Raw genomic sequence first — 20,266 nt, 5'->3', positions numbered from 1 at the left:
CAAATTCAAATCTATTTTTAAGTGTATGATAAAATATTACCCAACCACTGAAACAGTTTACAAACTTCCACTGTAGTCCCTTCCACTGTAATTACTGCTCAGGGCAAAGAAATAGTCTGGCACATAACCATCTGTAAAACAATAAATTGATGTTTTTACACAATTTTATATGAATTAAACAAACACACAAACAGAGATAGAAGGTGTTAATTAATGAGCGTCAGAGGTGCGGTAGACTGATTTTGCACAGAGCCATGCTAGCTCTTATCCCTGTTTATGCTAAGCTAAGCTAACCGGCTGCTGGCTGTGAGTGGTATCATTCTTCTCATCTAACTCTCAGCAAAAAAAAAAAAAGAGAATAAGGGCATTTCCCCACGTCACGCTATTCCCTTAACAGTGTATTCTTTTAAACTCATCTGGTAAGAGCCAGTCACTGTGCAAATGTAATTTTTACTGAGCAGCAACCACTATAACCAATGATGCTAAATGCTAAAATGTAGTGCAAAGGTAGTGCAAGTAGAGAAAACTCATACATTTAGTCAACTGAATCAGTTATACAGTAATGTGCCATCGTTAAGATAAGCTGACATTAGCCACTGTTAGCTTCTAGTCATAGTGGCAAAACCCTTGACTGTGTCCAAAATCACTCCCTAGTTACTATGTAGTGCGCTATATGTACCCTCAGGCACTTTATTTGAGGGTGTAAATGTATACACTATATACTGTAGTGCCCTCCAAAATTTCACAATGCAACAAAAAAAGTAGTGTTCACGGCATGCACACTACTTTCTGGATTTTAAAGATGTAAAACTTACTGTTGTGCAACTCTACAGCTGTTAGCGATGACTGATTATTAGTCAGTGTCCGCAATCTTGTTTTGTTGCTCCCTACTGAGTAAACTATCGAATGTCTATTATATAGGGAGTAGTGAAGGAGTGAACAAGGGAGTGATTTCAGATACAGCTTGTGTTGAATTGAGCAAGGATGTGCTTTATTGTATATAAATAATAATGATAAATGTTCATTTGAATGAGGAAGTTTGCGATATTTCTTCTTTCAAAAGAAGTTACACAGTCTTTGCTGATCTAACTCATGACCATGATCTTAAAATACATTTTCACATGCAAAATGCAACCAAAGCAGAATTTTGAGGCAGTATGCCACTTAAAAGTTTCTGCAAAGTCATGTGTACATTTTGACAACATGAAGAACATACAAAAAAGATCCTTTTGGATTGTAAAGTGGTACAGAGAATCTGACTGTAGAGGCTCAGTTTCATCACATTTTTGACCAAACATAAATTTCTTTTCTCCTTTCTTTTCATCTTTTTATATTCATCTGTTCTCTTCCCTTCTCCCCTGTTTTCCCTTTCCAACAGGTCCATTCTTCAAGTGTGTTTCCTCCCCCTCTCCCGTAGATAAGCTGAGTCACTTTGTGCCCATACATCAGAGGCCCAGACGAGAGCAGACTACGGGCAGGGAGGACACAGACAGTGTCCTGTCACAAAGACGAGCTGTCTCTCTGACAACTTGTTGCCTGATAGTCTCTCTTACAAAGCCAGCAGTCACATGTTTCACAGTCATAACAATAAACATTTACCTTGCTTGAAAGATGTATGCTCACATTTTTCAGACTTGAGGCGATAAAAGGCAGATGTATGAAGTGAGAGGAGAGATAGTAAAGGACAGGAGCTGAACACCAACCTAACAACTATGGAGGAGCATTAGAATGTGACATAATCAATCAAAACCCAGAACCTCTCAAATTGTACATGTATTTAACATATTAACATGTAAAGAATTAGAATTTACTTTAATAATAAGCAAGTAAGTCAGTTAAATAAACTTATTGACAAGTTAAAGGGAAAAAAAGGCCTTTTATATGATTGTTATCATTTTTGCTAATGGTTGCTATAGAACTTAACAAGCAAAGCAATTCATGAACGGTGATCAATCTCTCACCATTACGTTGTTTTTAGTTTCTACATGTTGAAAAAAAAATGTCACCACTAGGTCAGTTTAGTAGCTGTTCTGGTGCTTTCTATCATATCACATGGTCTTCATCAGCAGATGCAGTTTGCCCAGCCTCATTGAATTTTAGAAGAAAAATGGAAATTCAACTGCTGATGAAGATCATGTGATATGATTGAAAGCGCCAGAACAGCTACTAAATGGACCTTGTGATGAGACTGTTTTTGAACTGTTGTTTGCAAGGCCCATAAAGAACAAGGCTACAGTGAAAACTCAAGTTTTGCAACACTGACATTGGTATGGATCAAGTATATCACATTAATCAGTCAGTTAACCCAGTAATTCCCAAACACAATATGGATAAAGGTACAAGACAAAAAGTTCCTCTATTACACAAAATTATATTTATTTTTTCTTTCTTCTTGTAAAATAATGGATACTTTCACCTATTCTGGTGTCTAAATATCCTTCAGATGAAACAATCAGACATGGAGAACTCAACATAACTCATGTTTTGAGCAGGCCATAGCCTGTGATGAGGGGTCACAAGGAGAAATTGCGTCATTTTAAGGGGTTAAAATCCGTAAAGGGGAACAACTAAATTAGCCAACAGATATATTTCTGCTACTATCTGCATCCCCTTTTCGAAATGTATTCATGTTCCTCTTACCTAAAACTGCAATGAACCAAACTCTTTTTCTTTCAGGGAGACGTATACATGTACATTTTGTTTAACGGAACATGTGGTCATGTGGACAACTGCACAACATTGAGTCCTCTGTGGCTTGAACCCAGCACAGTACAGAAAGTGGTTCTGTTATATATCAATAATTCATGCAGGTTAAAGTACAGGTTAACAATATGCACATATGAAGTAATGCATACACTACTGTACAGGCTGTAGCATAGAGAATCATTAAATTAAATGAACAGCAGGCTCTTGAGCCTGGTTCATCAATATTGCAGACAGATATTACTACTTTAATATAAGAGGATGATGTATGTTTTTGTTGTTGTGTTGTGCTTGTTTCTCTACTATCATGACTTCTTTTTGTTTTGTTCTGTCTGAGTCATGATATGCCATCACAGTATTGAGACAACTGCTTTGGCTTATCACATTAGCAATGACATCATTCCTTTTGTGTTCATTCATTTGAATTTAAAAGTTAAGGTCTCTGTTTCCCCCAAATGCTATTATCTTGAAAATTATATTATAGTGTCATTGTGGGTAAAGCTCACACTTGTTTTGTGTGTGTACCAAGTGTTGTGTGTGTGCCTGATAAATGGGTAAATATATCTTTTGAGGAGGGAGACGGTATCTCATCCTCTTAAGGGAAAAAGGTTCTGGTATTTTCTATCTGGCCTTTAAGGTCCCAACATCCCTCTCTCGTCTCTCCTTTCATCTCCGTCGGGTGCACACCCTTTGTGCTTTCAGGAGGTGTTTTGGGTTATGGGTGTTTGCAGTCTGTCTTGTAGTGGGAAATTACCCTCGGTGATAAAAATGTCTTTGCGGGGGTAACGTCAGGAAGAGAAAGTTTCCTCATCCCAGACGGAAACCTCGGCAAACATGGCCAGTGACGCAGGAGGGTGTCAGCGGAGGGAAAGACAGGACTTCACCCTTCACCCATTTTCAGACCAAAGTTTACTTAGCAACGAGCGAACATGGAAGAATCATTTGTCTTAGCCTTTGATGCTTTATCATCTTGTGTCTGAAATTCAAGCAGAGGAGATTGGAACATGGTGGCTCAGTGGTAATTGTCACCTCTCAGGCACCTTGACTGAATCTCTAGCAGTGGTCCTCCCTGTGCCCAGACATTACACAGACATGTGTGGGTGTGATTGTCTACATGTATGTGACTGATTGTCTGTCTCCTCGTTGGTGATGGACTGGCAAACTGGCCAAAGTAAAGGCCTAGCGTATTCTTGAATATGTCTGGCTCCAAGCTGTCTTAACCCAGAAAGGAATAATAAAAATCAGAATAAACGATAGGGAGAGTTTAGGGAAACATTACAGGATGAAAAAGGGAAGTAAAAATCCTTTTTCAGAGCCCATGATTTATACTCACTGTTTGCTCCTAAAGCTCAAACAGAGATAGAAAAGAAAGCTTTTATGTTTTCTGCTCTAGCCACTTGGAGCAAGAACTGAAAGTAAAAGAGTTGATAACTCAGTTAGTTCTATGGCAAATTATCAGTAATATGTTCTGAGCCTATTACATTTATTTGCAGTGAGTATCACATGTTGACTTCCTCTGGTTTAGGTACTTGTTATTGTCTGTTTATGCTGTTTTTAGCCATGCTAGCAGGAGTGGCCAAGTGTCCTTTGCAAGAGGTCTCACTCTGACCCCAATGTGACTTACCAGGTTACAAATAAAATTTAAAAAAAAAACTTGTCTCAATGCAGTTTTTGAAATGGCACTGTCTCAATGGTTGGTTCATATTTAGTAGAAACACTTGTGACCAACTGCAACCATCCTAAAACAATCTTTAGAGGCAGCTCACAAGCATGGTAGATCATGAAACAGTAAATTTTCATATTTTGTCACTGTATGCTGTTGCTGTTGTTTTTGCCTGCTCTGAGCAGGTCATCCTGATCTGTGTGTGAAGATCAAACATCGTGACAAGTTCCTGTCGGCTATCCCTGGTGATCAGTGGGGAGCATTCAGATTTAATTCAGCAGATTCAGGACAACACTGACAAAGAACTGAATGGAAAAGCGCTGTGCATTACTCTTTTATAGGAGGAGCAGGCATCCAGCAGCGTCTGCCTGTGTGACGGAAGAAGAGTCATGCTGAGATAGAGCATCCTGCCTTGATCTCGTTTTCTCAAAACAAACAATCATGGCGAGAGTACATGTTGTAAAATAGGGACGTAAAAAGAAAGGAGTGACAGAATGATGGAAGAGATAGTAAAGACAGAAAGAAGGAAAGTTGTAAGCAACTGTTTTACATTTATATTTGCGTATGAGTTGCGTCACTTATTTCCGCTCTTATTCCTTTAAGGTACTTGTCTTACGTAGAATGTGATTTATGGGAGAGGGTCTGTTTTTAAAAACCCTTTGATTTTTGTGCTTTGTTTGCCTGTCTGCTCCAAAGTTTCCTGAATAATTGAAAATCCACTTTCATGGCTAATTTTAGCCATGTGCATGCAGAGATCAATATAATACAGACAATTAACTTATTGGTAATTTACTATTCAAATATCTTTATTGCATTTTCACAACACAAATCAGCAAACAAACTGCTCACACACACCACACACACCAACATCAACCCAAGCCTACATCCATACCATATACTATGAAAGGGTGGAGGGGTGGTGGGCTTTAGTTGATCGAGTTTCAGGTGTGCTATTACATCCTCCAGTCAGCTTTTATGAGATAGTGGTGCAGTTTTTTTTCTATTTAAGGAGAATCAGTCATTGAGCAAGAAGAGATGAGAAAGCCACAACTATGGTTTGCAGTGATCATTACATCCTGGGGACCACCCCGAATATGGTTGTTGAAGGGTTGGGATCAATAACTGTGCCACAAACACTGGAAAGTGTATTAATAGCCCTCATCCAAAAATCCTCCAGCTGCAGACAGAACCAAAACATATGGCTGAAAAGAGTCTCTACTGGTCAGATGGAGCCTGTGAAGTACTATGACTTGTAGTAGCCATGCCTGATGTATATTGGTATTTTGATGCATAAAATGCAATAAAAGTTATATTGTACTATGTGTTATATGTATACTGTGCCATTAACTTAACAAAATATCTGTGTGAACTGGTTCTGGACTTACATATAAATATCTCCAAACTGTTTGATGTTTTTCTTTTGCTTTCCCCTTTTTGGGATCAATGTCCACAGAAGTGAACAGGGACTAATCTTGTTGACAAATGTCATAGTTTAATTAAATTCAAGAATGTTCGTAAATATTTTATATATTATTGACTGTTGGAATATCAGAAAATGGACACATCTGTGGATAATGAACCATAGCAGTGTATCTGCCAACTTTCATGACGACTGTGACCACACCAAGCCTCCATCTGCACCACCCACTGGATCTGTTTCACATTTACCACAAATGGATTTACGCACCTGGTGCAAGAGACAAGACTATCTGAAAAGGCTATCCGCAGAACAGGAAGAAGTACGAAGTATTAGATCAACATCTGTTACTAACATGAGACAATAGGGTAGTGAGTTCACCTGTAATGTCACCAGAGGTGAACACTGTGGACTGACTCACAGAGCCAGTGATGGGATAATTTGCTGGTCAGAGCCTCCCGATGTGACACGTGTGGATCTTGGACATGTGATGGAGATGAGGATGATGACTCATTGGTCTAGACAGATATTACATTTCTCAGCGAAGAAGGCAAAGAACAAAAGCTAATGATTATAAAATTCAGCGTTGAGAAAACCAGACACATTCTGACCCCCCAGCTCCACTATCACCATCATCTTCCACACCCTCTCTTCATCTTCCACTTTCCTCAGCCAGATGTTATCCTTTGCAACACATTCAGCCACCCAAAGTTCTTCTTTTCATCTTTCTCAGTGTTCAATATGTAAGTGAGAGCTGGTGTGTTCTTTGGCTTGTGTTTTGGATAATTGTAATTTAATGGTATCTAATCTAATTTTACTATAAAGCAAGGACTCTCTGTGTGTCTGTCTGTCTGTGTGTATGTATGTTCTTCACATATCTCGAGAACTGTTCATCCGATCTACTTCACACTTGGCAGGTGTATTGCTGGGGACCCAAGGAAATGCAGTGTTGAAAAAAAACATGCAAAAGGCCCTCTCTAGAGCCAGTGTTTGGTTTGTCCATTCTGGGCTACTGTAGAAACATGGTGGTGCAACATGGTGGGCTCCATGGAAGAGGACCCACTCCCTTTGAAGATATAAAGGGCTCCTTCTAAGGTAACAAAAACATGACAATTCTTAGTTTCAGGTGATTATACACTAAGTAAAACATACTTATGAATATTATACTCCATTTCTGCCAAGTCCATTCTGCTAGATGTCACTAAATTCTACACACTGCACCTTTAACCTTTTGCTTTGCTGTATATCATGATGAAGAAAGGACAACACATGAACTTGACAACACATCCTTGAGAGTGAAACTACTGCGCTACTTGATGAATTAAATTTTAAAAAAGGATTAAAATATTCCTGCAAATGCAGTGGTCAAGTTCAAGTTTTGTAATAGTTTTATCAAAGTTCATAATTATTTTATAAATGTTACTGTAATAACTGTAAGAAATAGCCAAATATACTTCATATAGGCCCACTGTGGTTCTGATTTACCCCCCCTTCTGATTTTTTTCACAAATTGCACCCTGTCAAAACCCTTTGTCTCCTTTCCCTTTCCCTTTGTTTCTCTATCTGTCTCCTTTGTTTCCAGTCTTTGTGCTAAGCTAAGCTAAGCTAATCAGCTCTTGGCTCTAGCTCAATAGTTAGCAAACAGATAAGAGTGACACTGATCTTCTCATCTAACTGAAGAAATACACCAGACACGGACATGATGCATTACATAGGTGTTGTGGAGCAGGGTTTTTACCTGCTACACAGACTCTGTCTTTATTGCGTGTGGTTGCGTGCCAGCCATTGAGTTTTGCCACGTGAAAATGTAGTTGGTTATGCAGGGTTTTGAGGCATAGGCTATATTAACTGGTACTGAATTAATTAACTAGATTGTTACAGGATTGATTGATTTATCTTAATGTGCAATGGAGAAAATCCACAAGGTTGCACAGCTGCATCACATTGCCTCTGGTACAATGAGGTATTTAGGTATTTATTTTAATAATTTTTAAACAAATTGTACTTGTTTTTTACACAATTCTATGTAGTTTTTACCTGTTGGAGGGCTGTGTAGCTGCGCGTAGAGAAAAAAAGAAATTGACCAGCTGCGTAAAAATAGAGATTAGCCTTGTGATTATTATAATGGATGCACTGTGCTGTGGCAGATGTGTTGCACCCAAGCAGCAACCTCCAGGGCTGAAAATGAAGCCAACGTGGAATTGCTAAAAACTGCAGCTCCTCGAAGGGCTATTTGAGGTCGGCTCTAAAAGCGAGTCAATCCCCATAGAGCTCCATGTTAAAATGCCCATATTTACAGCGGAAATAAACATGTGGATGTTTGTGGATTAGCCAGGGGTTGGGCAGAGTCAGGCACTGCCAAGATGGCGACAGGTGGAGCCGCTCACTTTGAGCCTCAAAACCGCTCTTCAGAAACCAATGGGTGATGTCACGGTGGCTACATGCATATTTCTACAGTCTATGGTCGCGCTATGTCTGTGCCTGGTGTATTTTGGCCTTTACTCTCACCAAGAAAGCTAATAATTATATTTCCAAAACAAGTTGGAAACTATTCCTTCAATGTCTGGAAATTTTTTAATGGGGCTTTTTCACAGCAGATATTTTGAAATGCCATGTAAAAGCACAGGTGGAGCTGATAACGTTAACAATACATCAGTCCCTTTCAAGTACAAGGAAGGAAAAATTAAATGGGATTGAGCTACAAATAATGTTATGAATAACATTTGTGTTTTTCCTGCTTTGACATGTCAAAATATCTGCTATTAAAGAGACCTGTTGTTTCTGACTGGCCTCATGTCTGGGGAAACATTGTATTAATGAATTACTAAAGTAGAGTCACTAAAATATTGACAGATGCTAACTTGTAATTTAGACGCTGACAAGTTAGCATCTGTTATATGCAGTTAGAAGCTGCCAGATGCTTAGTTAGCATCTGACTGTCAGCATTGTTAATTAAAATATATGCAAAGTTGGGATGAGGTCACGCTGCATGCAGGTCTCTCTACTGAGAAGACAAACATATACACACCACCTCGGGGTGTCTTAGGACTTGCCACCCACAGTGCTACTGAACCCTCCTGTGGGTCCCCATGGTGACACTCAGCATTACAACACGTCTTTGGTGTCATGTTGCAATATGTCGGGACAACACCACCACCACCTCCCCTCTCTCTATAAGAGCTAATGAGTCATAGTATGATATAGTAGAGATGGTATGTAGTCAAGTCAAATTGACAATTTATCTCTCATTTGAAAGAATGTTTGCACAAGATATAAGGCATATATAAGAACAAGATATTTTGGAGGAAAGGTGGGTGAGGGGGGATTAAAGGGTCTGCAGGTTGCACAGCGATGGCTTCTTCCCTTTTCCCCCTGACAGGGCTAACTACACCCGCACAGAGGAAATGAGGCATCCACACCCAGTGACAAAGTTCTATAATTCATCACAATAATGGGCTATGATTCATGCATTTCAGATAGGAGCACCTAATTGGCATAAGTGACAATAGAGACACTGTTCCTTGAGCGTACACGTTGTCCAGACAGACGGATATGTGTGAGAATGGACATTAATAAGCTTATTTCATTCAGCAGATCCTCCATCCATGGCTACACTTTTATGCATTCAGCTAATATTCTCCTTTCAAACCAGGCAGGCTTGCGTGTAAAGTTGACTTTACTCTGTTTTCCTTTGATGAATACCGTATTGTTTAATGACCTCAGATATTTTTGTGTGTTTATGTAAGTGTGTTTGTATGTAACAGACTGTGTGTCTACCCATGAATTTATGACATTATGTTGGGAGTCTAACACACTTGGCAGGATCTCTTTAAAGAGATATTTTTAAAAAAAACACGTAATTGCCTGTTTGATAAACTGGTGTGAATGCACTTCACATCTGAACTTTAACATCTTGATAATACAATGACCTCTGTTATTCTCTCTTAATGTTCCATTTCTTTGTTCTTCGAATTTCCACATTGCACTTTCTTAAAAAACGCCCCCTTCCAGTTCTCTCTGTCACTTCATCTCCATCACCTCAACACCTCCGTTTCTTTTTTGGCTGGGTCATGTTTCGCTCCTCGGCAGCTCCTTTGTTGAGGACCATTTTTTGGCTTAGGGTTTTGAGTTCTGGGCCATCTGTGGGACCAAACCCTTTTTCCAGACAGATCATTAAATCAAGTCTTCAAGTCAAAGACAGGGAACTCTGGTTGATGATTTTTTTGTGCAAGACAGGGAAATTTTTAAATTTCACTAAGAAAGAAATTTGGCAAAATTGCAGTCTCTAGTTTGTACATTTCTGCCTTCCAGAGGAGTAAATATTGTTATTTAGTTGGAAAACATGGTGATAATGTTGTGCACTTGGTATCTATGGTGATCAGTGGTGAAGACAGATTAATGAACTGGATATAAAGAAACCAGAAACAAACTCAGACATGACTCTGATGAAGACCAGATAGCCGAAAAAGTTTGTGTAGAAATTGTTAAACTGAAAGACACTAAAAATACTTTTGCATACTCTGCAGGGGATTCTGGGCTCACTGAATATCTTCTAAAACAAAGCTCACACATCTGGCTGAAACAAACGCCAAGCAGCATTTGTAAAAGCTATTGATCCAGTTATATTACTATAGCAATAAAAGTGGTAATGTATTGAGTTACAAAGTTGGTCCCTACATCAAGGAGAAGTTGCCTCTCCTGGTGATGCCAGACTTTTGTCTGAAACATGGCCGCAACCTTTGTCACAGAGCTCTCATATCACAACAGTAGCTTCCCACAATGCCATTGGATATCTGTAATTGAGAGGACCTAGTCATCGTGGGGATGCCGGTATATGCAAAAACATGGAATGGTGAGTAAGTTGAGGTGGAACACTGAGGAATATGATGTGAGAAACGATCTCCCCTGAAACATAAATCCATCAATATCCGTTGATTGTAGTATTGAGTATTTTACATTTCTCCACTTTCTGGACTTGAACTGCAGCTAATGAGTTTTCTTCCTAAAAGTACACACATCTGTTTTGAGACATACAGTATTTTTTGTATAAATTAAAAACACAGCACTTAAATCAGATCTTAAAACTAGAGTCACTTACTTGCTGTGGTGCAAAACATAAAAATGTTAAAATCCAACTTCCTTCAAAGAGCGCTTTTGAAGTGAAGACGATAAAATTTACAACAAACTGCCACTTTCAGTAAGCCTTACCAAATCCGTTTTTGCTTTTAAATCTTTTTTTTTTTTAAACCTTCCTTTTCTAAATTTGTCATGTTTCTTCCCACACAACCTTATGTCTGTCTGAGTTAATTTACAGTAGCTTTCTTCTGTTCTCAGTTCAGTTCTGTACTTTATTGTCCCACTTGGGGAAATTCAGCTTGCACCAGAGAACAGATAAACAATGACAATAAACACAAACAGTACAACAATTAAATATGTAAAAATATGGATTTTGTATAGGATTGGATAAGGTGCTGAGCAAAAAGTGCATAAGTGCAAGGTAACAATTACCTCTTCTGCAAGTTAAGCATGCGTATTGCACTATAGGGACAAAGGAAAATTAAAATCTATTACACTTTGCCCTCAGAACCCTGTACCTCTGACCTGAAGCGAAAAGATCAAATGCTTCAAAGAGAGGATGGTCTAGGCTCCCTGAGGGCCCCCTTGAAAACAAGATGGTGCATCTCAAGAGGTTTATCCTCTTATTAAATTCTGAAATAATATAAAATCAATCCTGCCTTCCTGATTGAGAAGACCTGGTGATAAAGATGTCTGACAAAGAGGACTGCTGCTTGCCGATGATCTCGTTTGTCACCTTAACAATGTTGCCCAGTCTTTTTTTAGTTTTGGACATTCAGGTTGCCATACTAGGGTCCAGGATATAAGTCAAAAGGTTAAAACTGACTCAATGAAAGATTTGTAAAATAGCACCATTTATTTACGGTCAACATCAAAGACATTAAGCCTCCAAAGGAAATACAGTCTTTGTTGGCCTTTCTTACAGATTGCTGCAGTGTTCAGATCACTTCTCCTATTCTATCTTTTTTCTTGTATATTACAATTTGACTGTATGGGTCTGTAAAGCATGTTGTCACTTGTTTTAGTAAATTCCTGCATAAATGCAGTTATTCTATTAAGGTTATTAAAATGTAATTGTTTTCAGAGTTGTTTGCATTAAAGCAAAAATGTTGGAATTGCTTTGTATAATAGTGTTCAGGAGAATATCACAACTTCTTTTGAGGGTTAGACAACTTAAATGAATAATTCTTATTGTTTATCATTGACATTGATGTTCAATGACTTTTCAGTAGCTTACTCTAAAAGCAGATGATGACAAACACAGCCATCATCCTCCATGTGGACTATTGTAGTAATTGATATAGATTGATCGATGACTCACTGAATGTGAGCCTGCGTGTGAGTCACTGAGTTCAAACCTTGTGACTTTTAGTCTGTATGCTGGAGACATATTGTACTTGATAACACATAAAATACATGCCTACACGTTAGATTAATATACTTTGTATGTTGTATATGTCATATTTGAAATATCAATAAAATGCAAGCATATCACACTGTAATGATTGGCGAGTTTATTTTAATCCTTAGTAGACAGCTCCAGGCTTTACACTTCGCCAGTATGCAGAATATATCTAATGGAATATATCTTTATAATCATGTATATCACAGTGAGTCATTTATAAGCACACACACCGAGTGAGTCATCTATCACTCTGTATCAGTTACTCCAGTTTTTCTTCCGTCCCTCTCTTTTTCTCTTTATTGTATTACAGAGCATGCCCAGTCACAGTGTGACTCAACCAGACCAGAGATGCTGCTGCTGCTGCTGCTGTTACAGGACACCACCACCAGGTCAAACTATACTGCTTTCATGCTCAAAGCTAAAGGGTAACACTGTATTTCAACATTTCCCCCCTTTTTAGCATTTATAAGCAATAAATACACATTTATAAATGCTTATAATACGCTATAATATAGTTATAAGGCCTAATAAAAGCCTTTATTAACTGTCTATATGAAAACAATTGATCATAGACAAGTTTAAGATGATATATGACTACATCTGTGTGATATGATGTTACCAATCATTGCTTCGTAAGACTTTAATAAACTTAAGAATATAACTTGATATTAGCTTAAATATATTGGTGTTTTGTAGCATATTGATTAAAGTGTTTAATATACTACTCATAGATCTTAGATAATGGTTGTTAAAATAAAGTATTACCATATGCAAAATACAAATCTTTTCAATTGTGTTTCAGGGTGGAACTGAACTGCAGCCACAACATGTTTGTCATCACCAATGAGGACATATGATAAAAAGGACCCCATTAAAGCATACAAACTAATTTCATGTGAGCACCACACTGTATCTCTAACATACTTCATTTTCAGTTTTGATCTGTTTATTTATTTATTTATTTATTTTACCACAAACCTCATGTGGAAAAGCTGTTTGCACAATGAAACAATGTAGAATCCATATGTAAATCTGGTATGGAGGAAAAAAATAGCAATAAGCTAATGAATGTTTAAGCTCTGCTGCCATGAAAGAATTTATATTGCCCATTGGTTCAAGATCTGTGGAAAAGTGGATCAAACTGCTCCTAATTAGCATAATACTGTAATAAACATTAAGTCCGAGCCAAACATCTCCACCAGTGATTATACAACCACAGATGTTGAGAACCATAGCAAGAGCCAACATAAACCATATAGAAGTGGTGTGAGAGAACACTGTCATCACTTCCTCTCTGTGCTCGAGATATATACTCACAGTGCCCGTGACAGTGACCCATGCAACATCTGTTTATTCACATTCTTTCATATGGAATGAGAAATGGTGTTTCAGCCGTAGCTGGCAGTTGGCCCGACATGCAACTCAAAATCAAAAACATCCACAAGAAGTCAGAAACAATGCCTGCGTCTTTATGTCAGGATTTTTTGGTGGAGCGTATAATATAGAAACTGACAGATGGGTTTCACTCACTGTCGTTTCATAAAAAGGTTACCGTGGGACATTTGTGAGTTGGCTTGAAAGAGCTCATCTTCAATCTAGATGAAATGTTTGTATAGGAGATGAATGTGTTTGATATATAAAAATGCTGTCGAAACTACTTTACATTCTATATGTATTGAATGAAAAACAGATTTAAAGCTGCAAGATCATTATTTATCATCTCTTTAGAGAATCATTTCATGACATAATTGTCATACGGTGAAAATTAATGATAACTACTTCAATTTTTTTTTACCAACATCTATTCAGGCATGGAGTCATAAATATTACTAAAATCATCTCAATGGGATGACGATGACAAGCAGCAGCCCACCTGTGGGTCGGTTATTTGGCTATGAACTCATGCTGTGCAGCCAGAACTGTATTTGAAATTCTAGTGGAGATCCGAGTGTTTCCAAACATACCCTATATGTCAGGCTGAAATGTGGGGAAATGTGTATAAAATGATGCACATGACATGTAGAACATTCAACGAAGAGCTGCAACAAGATACTACACAATTTATATATTTTTGTATATATGATGATAAAGAGATCAGACAGGAAATAAGGGGAGAAAGAGAGAGGGAGAGAAAGAAGTGGTGTATGACATGCAACAAAGGAGCCTGACTGGAACTGAACCAGAGACCTTGTGGGTAGCCTACATAGTATACACCTTAACCGTCCAGCTACCAGGGAGCCAGATGAACCACAAAAGTACTTATGGGGGAGTAAAAGGGGATAAACAGATGTTAAGAGGTTGACTGCGTACATTGCATATTGAGGTAATTATCGTATTTTGTACGGATCAGACACCTTTAATACACAGCACATTTATACCTTTGCATGCATCAGTCTTCCATCTGTTTCATCACGTTTAAACATGTTCCATCACGGTAAGTGAACTTCAGGCTCGGCTCTCATGCCATATGTATTGACGTGATCCATCTTTGATAAGGATGTCAGTTTCTGGGCAAGTAGCCCTAATGTTTTTTAAAGTTCTGTGAATGTTATTACCACAAGTGTAACTACTGTTAAGAAATACTTCTACAGTAACCAGCCTCTCTCTACAACACAAGTGCCTAGTTTATCAATTAAAGTTTAACGAGAACCTCTCCAAGGTTCTGGAGATGTTTAACAAGAGTCAGGACTCACATTTATTAGTCAGCACTTTTGACACCTTACAGCAGAAACATGGGATCATTCTTCAATGCCTACTCAGCTTCATCTTCTTCTTCTCGATATGAATCTTGCAGCTCATCTGCCTTAAGGGTTGTGAAACTCTATCTCAATCCATGTGTATCCACAATCGGATTTGTAAAGGTGTACTTAAATTTCTGTGTGTACAGGAATCTGCAAATATGTATTCAGAATCTGTGTTTGCGTGATCAGATTCGTAAATGTGTAAAAACAAAAAATCTTCAAATCTGTATTCAGATTTGCAAGTGTACTGTGATTTGTAAATGTGTAGACAGATCTGTAAATGCTTATATAGATCTGTAAATGTCTATATCATCAGTTTACAACTCAGGCGGGCCTCTCAGTTGGCTGTCTTTTTCAATGTGGTTTTTGCTACACTTCTGCTGTGGCACTTACATAACTCTCCACACACATTTGCAAATAATTCTGCTACAGTAATACCGCCATATCAAGGTTCAGTGAGTTTTGTGCTCTGAGATGCACTTTACAATGCTGTCTTGTGAATTGTTGGGTTTTTTTCACATATACTGTTCGTGTATAAGGGTGGCCATCCTCTCAGACCCTCTCTCTGACAGGTGGTTTTTCTTTCATCCAAAGTGTTTTCACCCACAGGACTGCAGCTGACTGGATGTGTTTTAGTTGTTGTGCAATGCACTGTTGTGCATGACATACCCAAGGAAAGCAGCCACGTCTGAGATACATGAACTGGTGTGTTTGGCTGGAAAAGAGTCACACCAATCAGACCAGAAGATTTAAATCAAGGATAGTGTCCACGCCAATCTTTTGTTGAATGGAGATAAGTGAACTTCTCAAACCTGTCTGGGTGCTTTTACACTTAATCTTTCATTTAGATGTGAGTCCTGTCAGGAGAAGTTGTGCTGAGATGTACATAATTCATTAATGTGGCCAGAACACACTCATGTGATAAGGCATCTCACAGACAATGTGTCTGTAACACCTGCTCTTGTTTGTCAAAGAGAACTCAGAGTGAAACTTCTGATGCATATTCCTTTCAGAGGTGATCAGTTCCTCTAGCTGTCATAGAGCTGCCTCCTACACAAGAGATGGAGCCTTAACAAATTTCCCACACACCCACACTTCAACACAGTCACCACCTCCACCGATACAACACCCATTTCTCTTCCTCCCTGTCTTCTGAGATAACTTTTTTCATGACTGCAATCCAATCACTCATGTCCACACTCACTGGATCCTGACAGATTAATGCAGGCAAAACATACCAACATATATCAGGTGCATCTGGGAAAACAAGTAAGGATTGATGTAAATGAGATAAAAACAACAGCGCAGTTAAGGTAAGACATCCTGTCAACTCTTTCGAGAGATTAAAAAAAAAGTTAAAAATGGAGTGAGTTGAGGGGGGGAAAGCCTTCAAAGAACAGATCTTGAGGAGAGCAGCATCTTTCTCAAGTCATTTGGTCCATACTGCCCTCTAGTGGTGAACTGACATCCCATTATACAGTATTTCCCACTGTTAACTTGCGCCTTTCACTATAATGTTAAGGCTTTAAAGTGTCACTGCTACTGTCAAGAGGAGAGAAACAATGTGCATGCCAGAGGATGATTTATACATTCAATTAAATCTGGATGAGCAAACTTCAGAGAACCAAGGGCCAAGTGCCCAAAGCTGGATAGTGACTAGATGGAGCCCTGCAGAGTCCAAGAGAGGAAGTAAAAGGGGAAAGCTGGTGTAAAGGGTTGCAGGAAACTTTATCCAAATATCACAAAGGACTGTGCCGCACCTCTGGACTTTACTGACAGGTCACAAGACACAACTACCCCATGTAACCTCTCTAAAGACCCCCCACACTGTTGAGAAAGCAGGAGCTATGTGGGAGCTGTCAGACAGGTTTAACCGATCCCGGGATACAAACCTGTTTTATCTTGGTGCGGGGTCAAGACTGGCTCACAGTAGCCTGTTTATGGTTGTGCCACATCTTTGTTATTTTGCTACTGTTAAATGATATTAATGCTGCAGGAATTTAATATAAATGATTCTGCCTTCTCCTAGTGTGTTAAAGCTAACTAAAGCACTGCAACATCCCCAGAACTTGAAATCAACAATCATACAAAAGTCTTTCAAAAATGCTTTATCTTTCACCAGTCTTTGCATTTCAGCACATGTTAAAACAACATTAAATACAAAACAGTAAATGTCCTTTGGTCCCCATAATTCTCATAATGCACTCAGCAGCACCTTTCAACAGTCATTCCAGTCATTACTGACATTGACAAATAATCCTTTTTACAGTCACCAAAAGGAATCTGCCTTCCTTTTTTCCCCCAAACTTCAGGATTAGCATAGAGAGACATGGATTCCTAATTCTTCCCAGTAAAGCCCATGTACGGACATGAGATGAGAGATCAGTCGTTCTTCTCTCTGTTCTCTCTGCGGGCCTTTCGCTTGAGCTGGAGTGTCTTCAGCTCAGTCATGGTGGAAAAGGTCCTGTACACCCACACCATCTGTCAAAGTGTAACACACACACACACGAAAAGGTGTTTTCTATGAGATATCCGCAACAAAGTCACACACTTGATGTGACACGTTGGAGAATAAGCAGTAAAACCTACCACAATGATGACTGTATTGAGCAGAAGAGGGATTGAGTAGACCAAAGATATAAACATGCCCTTGGAATCAAAGTACTGGAAATTAGAAAAGGACCTGCGATAGATAAAAGATTGAGATCAACATTTTGTTTGTTATTGTTTCTCTACACAAACAACACAGCTTCTACAACACATATGATAATATTAAAATCTTGCTGTAGTACTGCTGAACATCAGCCCTTACCTCCAGTTCATAGCTGCCAGCTCATTCAAATATTCAGCACTATACACCAAGCCAACTGTGGAGAAAGGCAATGGCAGTCTGTGAGAAGTCTGATCACATGCTCTCCATTAACAATAGCTTATAACAGATACATTTTCACCAGTGCTTATGATTTTCATTTCATTTTGCTGAACAGAAATGTCAAAGATGTATTTGAGAACATTTAGAAACAATGTCACCAAGTTTGTTTTTCACCTGTAAAATGTCCCGCTCAGTGTGTATCTTAGTTCTTATAGAGCTGCAACCATTAGTCAATTAATCAATTAGTTACCAACTATTAAATTAATCGCCAACTATTTTGATAATCGATTAATTGTTTTGAGTAATTTTTTCAGAAAAAAAAGTCATAATTCTCTGATTCCAGCTTCTTAAATGTGAATATGCACTTGTTTCTTAAATCTTCTATGACAGTAAACTGAATATCTTTGAGTTGTGGACTGACTATTGTGGACAAAACAAGACGTTTGAAGATTTCAACTTAGACTTTGGGAAACAGTGATCTCCATTTTCTGATATTTTATGGCCCAAACAACTAATCTATTAAATCGACAAAATAATCGACCGATTAATTGATAGTGGAAATAATAATTAGCTACAGTCCACACACATATACACACACACTAAAACTAAATGATATGAACTGCAGCAGAGACCCGCTGTCAACTGGTAGTGTTATAGCACGTCTTTAACTTGTTTAAACATTAATCTACTCGTTTTATTTACCGGTAACATGTTGCACACCATCATCAGCCTAAACATGGGCTACATCTAAACCATCCCAGGTCTGCTCAAGATGGGACAGATGGTGAGTCAGTCCAATCCATAATAGCCTATATATCACATGGAGTTTACATGCCGGGACGTTTTCAGCTGTTTACACGCAGTTTACCTGACACCAGGTGATTTTACCTTTTAAGGAAAAGTCTGACATTAATGTTTTATTGAAAATCAACTGAGGTGTGGCTCCGCTGTTAATACTGCCTCTGTTTTTGTTCATATTATATTTAATTTAACTTCTTTCTCATTATCTGACACACTAACATGAATCCTGCTGTGTGTTTCAATCTGTAGGGAAAAATATAAAATAGTACATTTGAATTAATACAGCTGATAAATATTATACCCACCAGGGTTTATCTGCACCACTGACAAATATTTTATCAGTATTTTACTTTGAATTGACCTCAATGAACTTAAAAGCTCATCATGTAGTTAAAAAACCAAATAGTGTTCATGTTTTATGTTTTATATGGACTAAGTTTTATTATGAACATACAATTGAATTTCCCATTGAAGAAAAGTTACAAAAGTGTTTGTGTATGCTGTCAATTATAGTTCTTAGAAAAAAAATCGGCCAAGAAAATTGCAATTACTGCATCTGTACAGGTGTGTCTATGCAGACTGTGAAGATTCTGACTTATTCAGGTCATGGTTTATAAAAGGTAGGTTTATAGTGAGTTTTTCCAAGACCAAAGAACAATTCTTGCCGCTGTTAAAATGAGTGTTAATTAACTAGCTGTTGCAGGATATCTGTATTATCCACTTACTCATGAGCAGGAAGTGACAGATCTGAGCTCCGTAATACCTGCAGGTCACAACAGTCAAACTCAGACACACAACGTGAAACACCAACAACCCGATGAGCCAAGGCTCCGACCACTGCACCTGCAAACAGTAACAGACACATCATATACAGCTGTTGTCAGAACTGTTAAATTACCTGATAGATAACCGTTAACACACGGACAACTATTAGCAGTGATAGCTTGTGTTATTAATAGCTTACTAGCCTCTCGAGTAGGCGATTAAAATTGAACTTACAGACATAAGAAAAGTCCATATTGATGTAATTCTTAGGTTACTGAAGCCATCGATCGGGATGGAGCTACTATTGTGCGCTTTTTGGTCCGTCATCTTCACAAAACCCCTAAACTGCCCACTGTTGTAGCTCATTAGCTTTAGCTTTAGCTGGTGTCTCATGTAAACAACACAATGATGACTCTCCCACCCGCTTTCGGCTAAGACCCGCCCTACTCTGGCTCTGATTGGCTAGTACTCGTAGCCTTAGTTGGTTGGGTTGGTTAGGTTTAGGCATGAGGACTGGGATTGGTTGAGATTAGAGTAATAATTTCGGGATCAGAACCAATCATAGGCTAAGTAGGGCGGGTCTTCGCAGAATGCGGGTTGGGGGGAAAAAAGTAACGCGACTGCGGAAGAAGCACTTCTGACGTCACAGAGGCGATTTCGGGTATTTCACATATTTTTTGAAGTAAAAAAACATAAATAACATACAAACATATAGAATTGCCTTAACATTAAGTTTAATATATTAATTTACTGTATTATTATTATTATAATTGTCCTTCTCTTCTATTTTGTATTTCCTGTCACAATTTCGATTATAATTATA

The 20,266-nt window shown here is 38.4% G+C and overlaps 1 protein-coding gene across 1 annotated transcript; it reads right to left on the bottom strand.

Annotated features, from left to right (window-relative positions):
* Positions 1-17,097: 17,097 nt before the first annotated feature.
* On the bottom strand, positions 17,098-19,861 carry tmem18 (transmembrane protein 18). The gene is made up of 5 exons (XM_044377271.1): positions 19,678-19,861; positions 19,404-19,521; positions 17,818-17,872; positions 17,595-17,688; positions 17,098-17,486 (listed from the first exon to the last, which is right to left on the bottom strand). The coding sequence occupies exons 1-5, from the start codon at positions 19,834-19,836 to the stop codon at positions 17,388-17,390; spliced, it is 525 nt and encodes a 174-aa protein (XP_044233206.1). The 5' UTR covers positions 19,837-19,861; the 3' UTR covers positions 17,098-17,387.
* Between the last annotated feature and the right edge of the window lie 405 nt (positions 19,862-20,266).

Source organism: Thunnus albacares, chromosome 16, assembly GCF_914725855.1.
Source record: "Thunnus albacares chromosome 16, fThuAlb1.1, whole genome shotgun sequence".
Lineage (NCBI taxonomy): Eukaryota > Metazoa > Chordata > Actinopteri > Scombriformes > Scombridae > Thunnus > Thunnus albacares.
The sequence above is the reverse complement of the archived record's forward strand: the minus strand, read 5'-3'. Positions and strand labels throughout refer to the sequence as shown.

Bases quoted from the DNA above. Each gene is read 5' to 3' on its own strand.
- tmem18 (XM_044377271.1), bottom strand. From the start codon at position 19,836: ATGAGACACCAGCTAAAGCTAAAGCTAATGAGCTACAACAGTGGGCAG. The intron at 17,873-19,403 runs GTAAGTGGATAA...CTTTCTCCACAG, and splicing joins CTGTCACTTCCTGCTCATGA to TTGGCTTGGTGTATAGTGCT. The intron at 17,689-17,817 runs GTAAGGGCTGAT...TATCTATCGCAG, and splicing joins CTGGCAGCTATGAACTGGAG to GTCCTTTTCTAATTTCCAGT.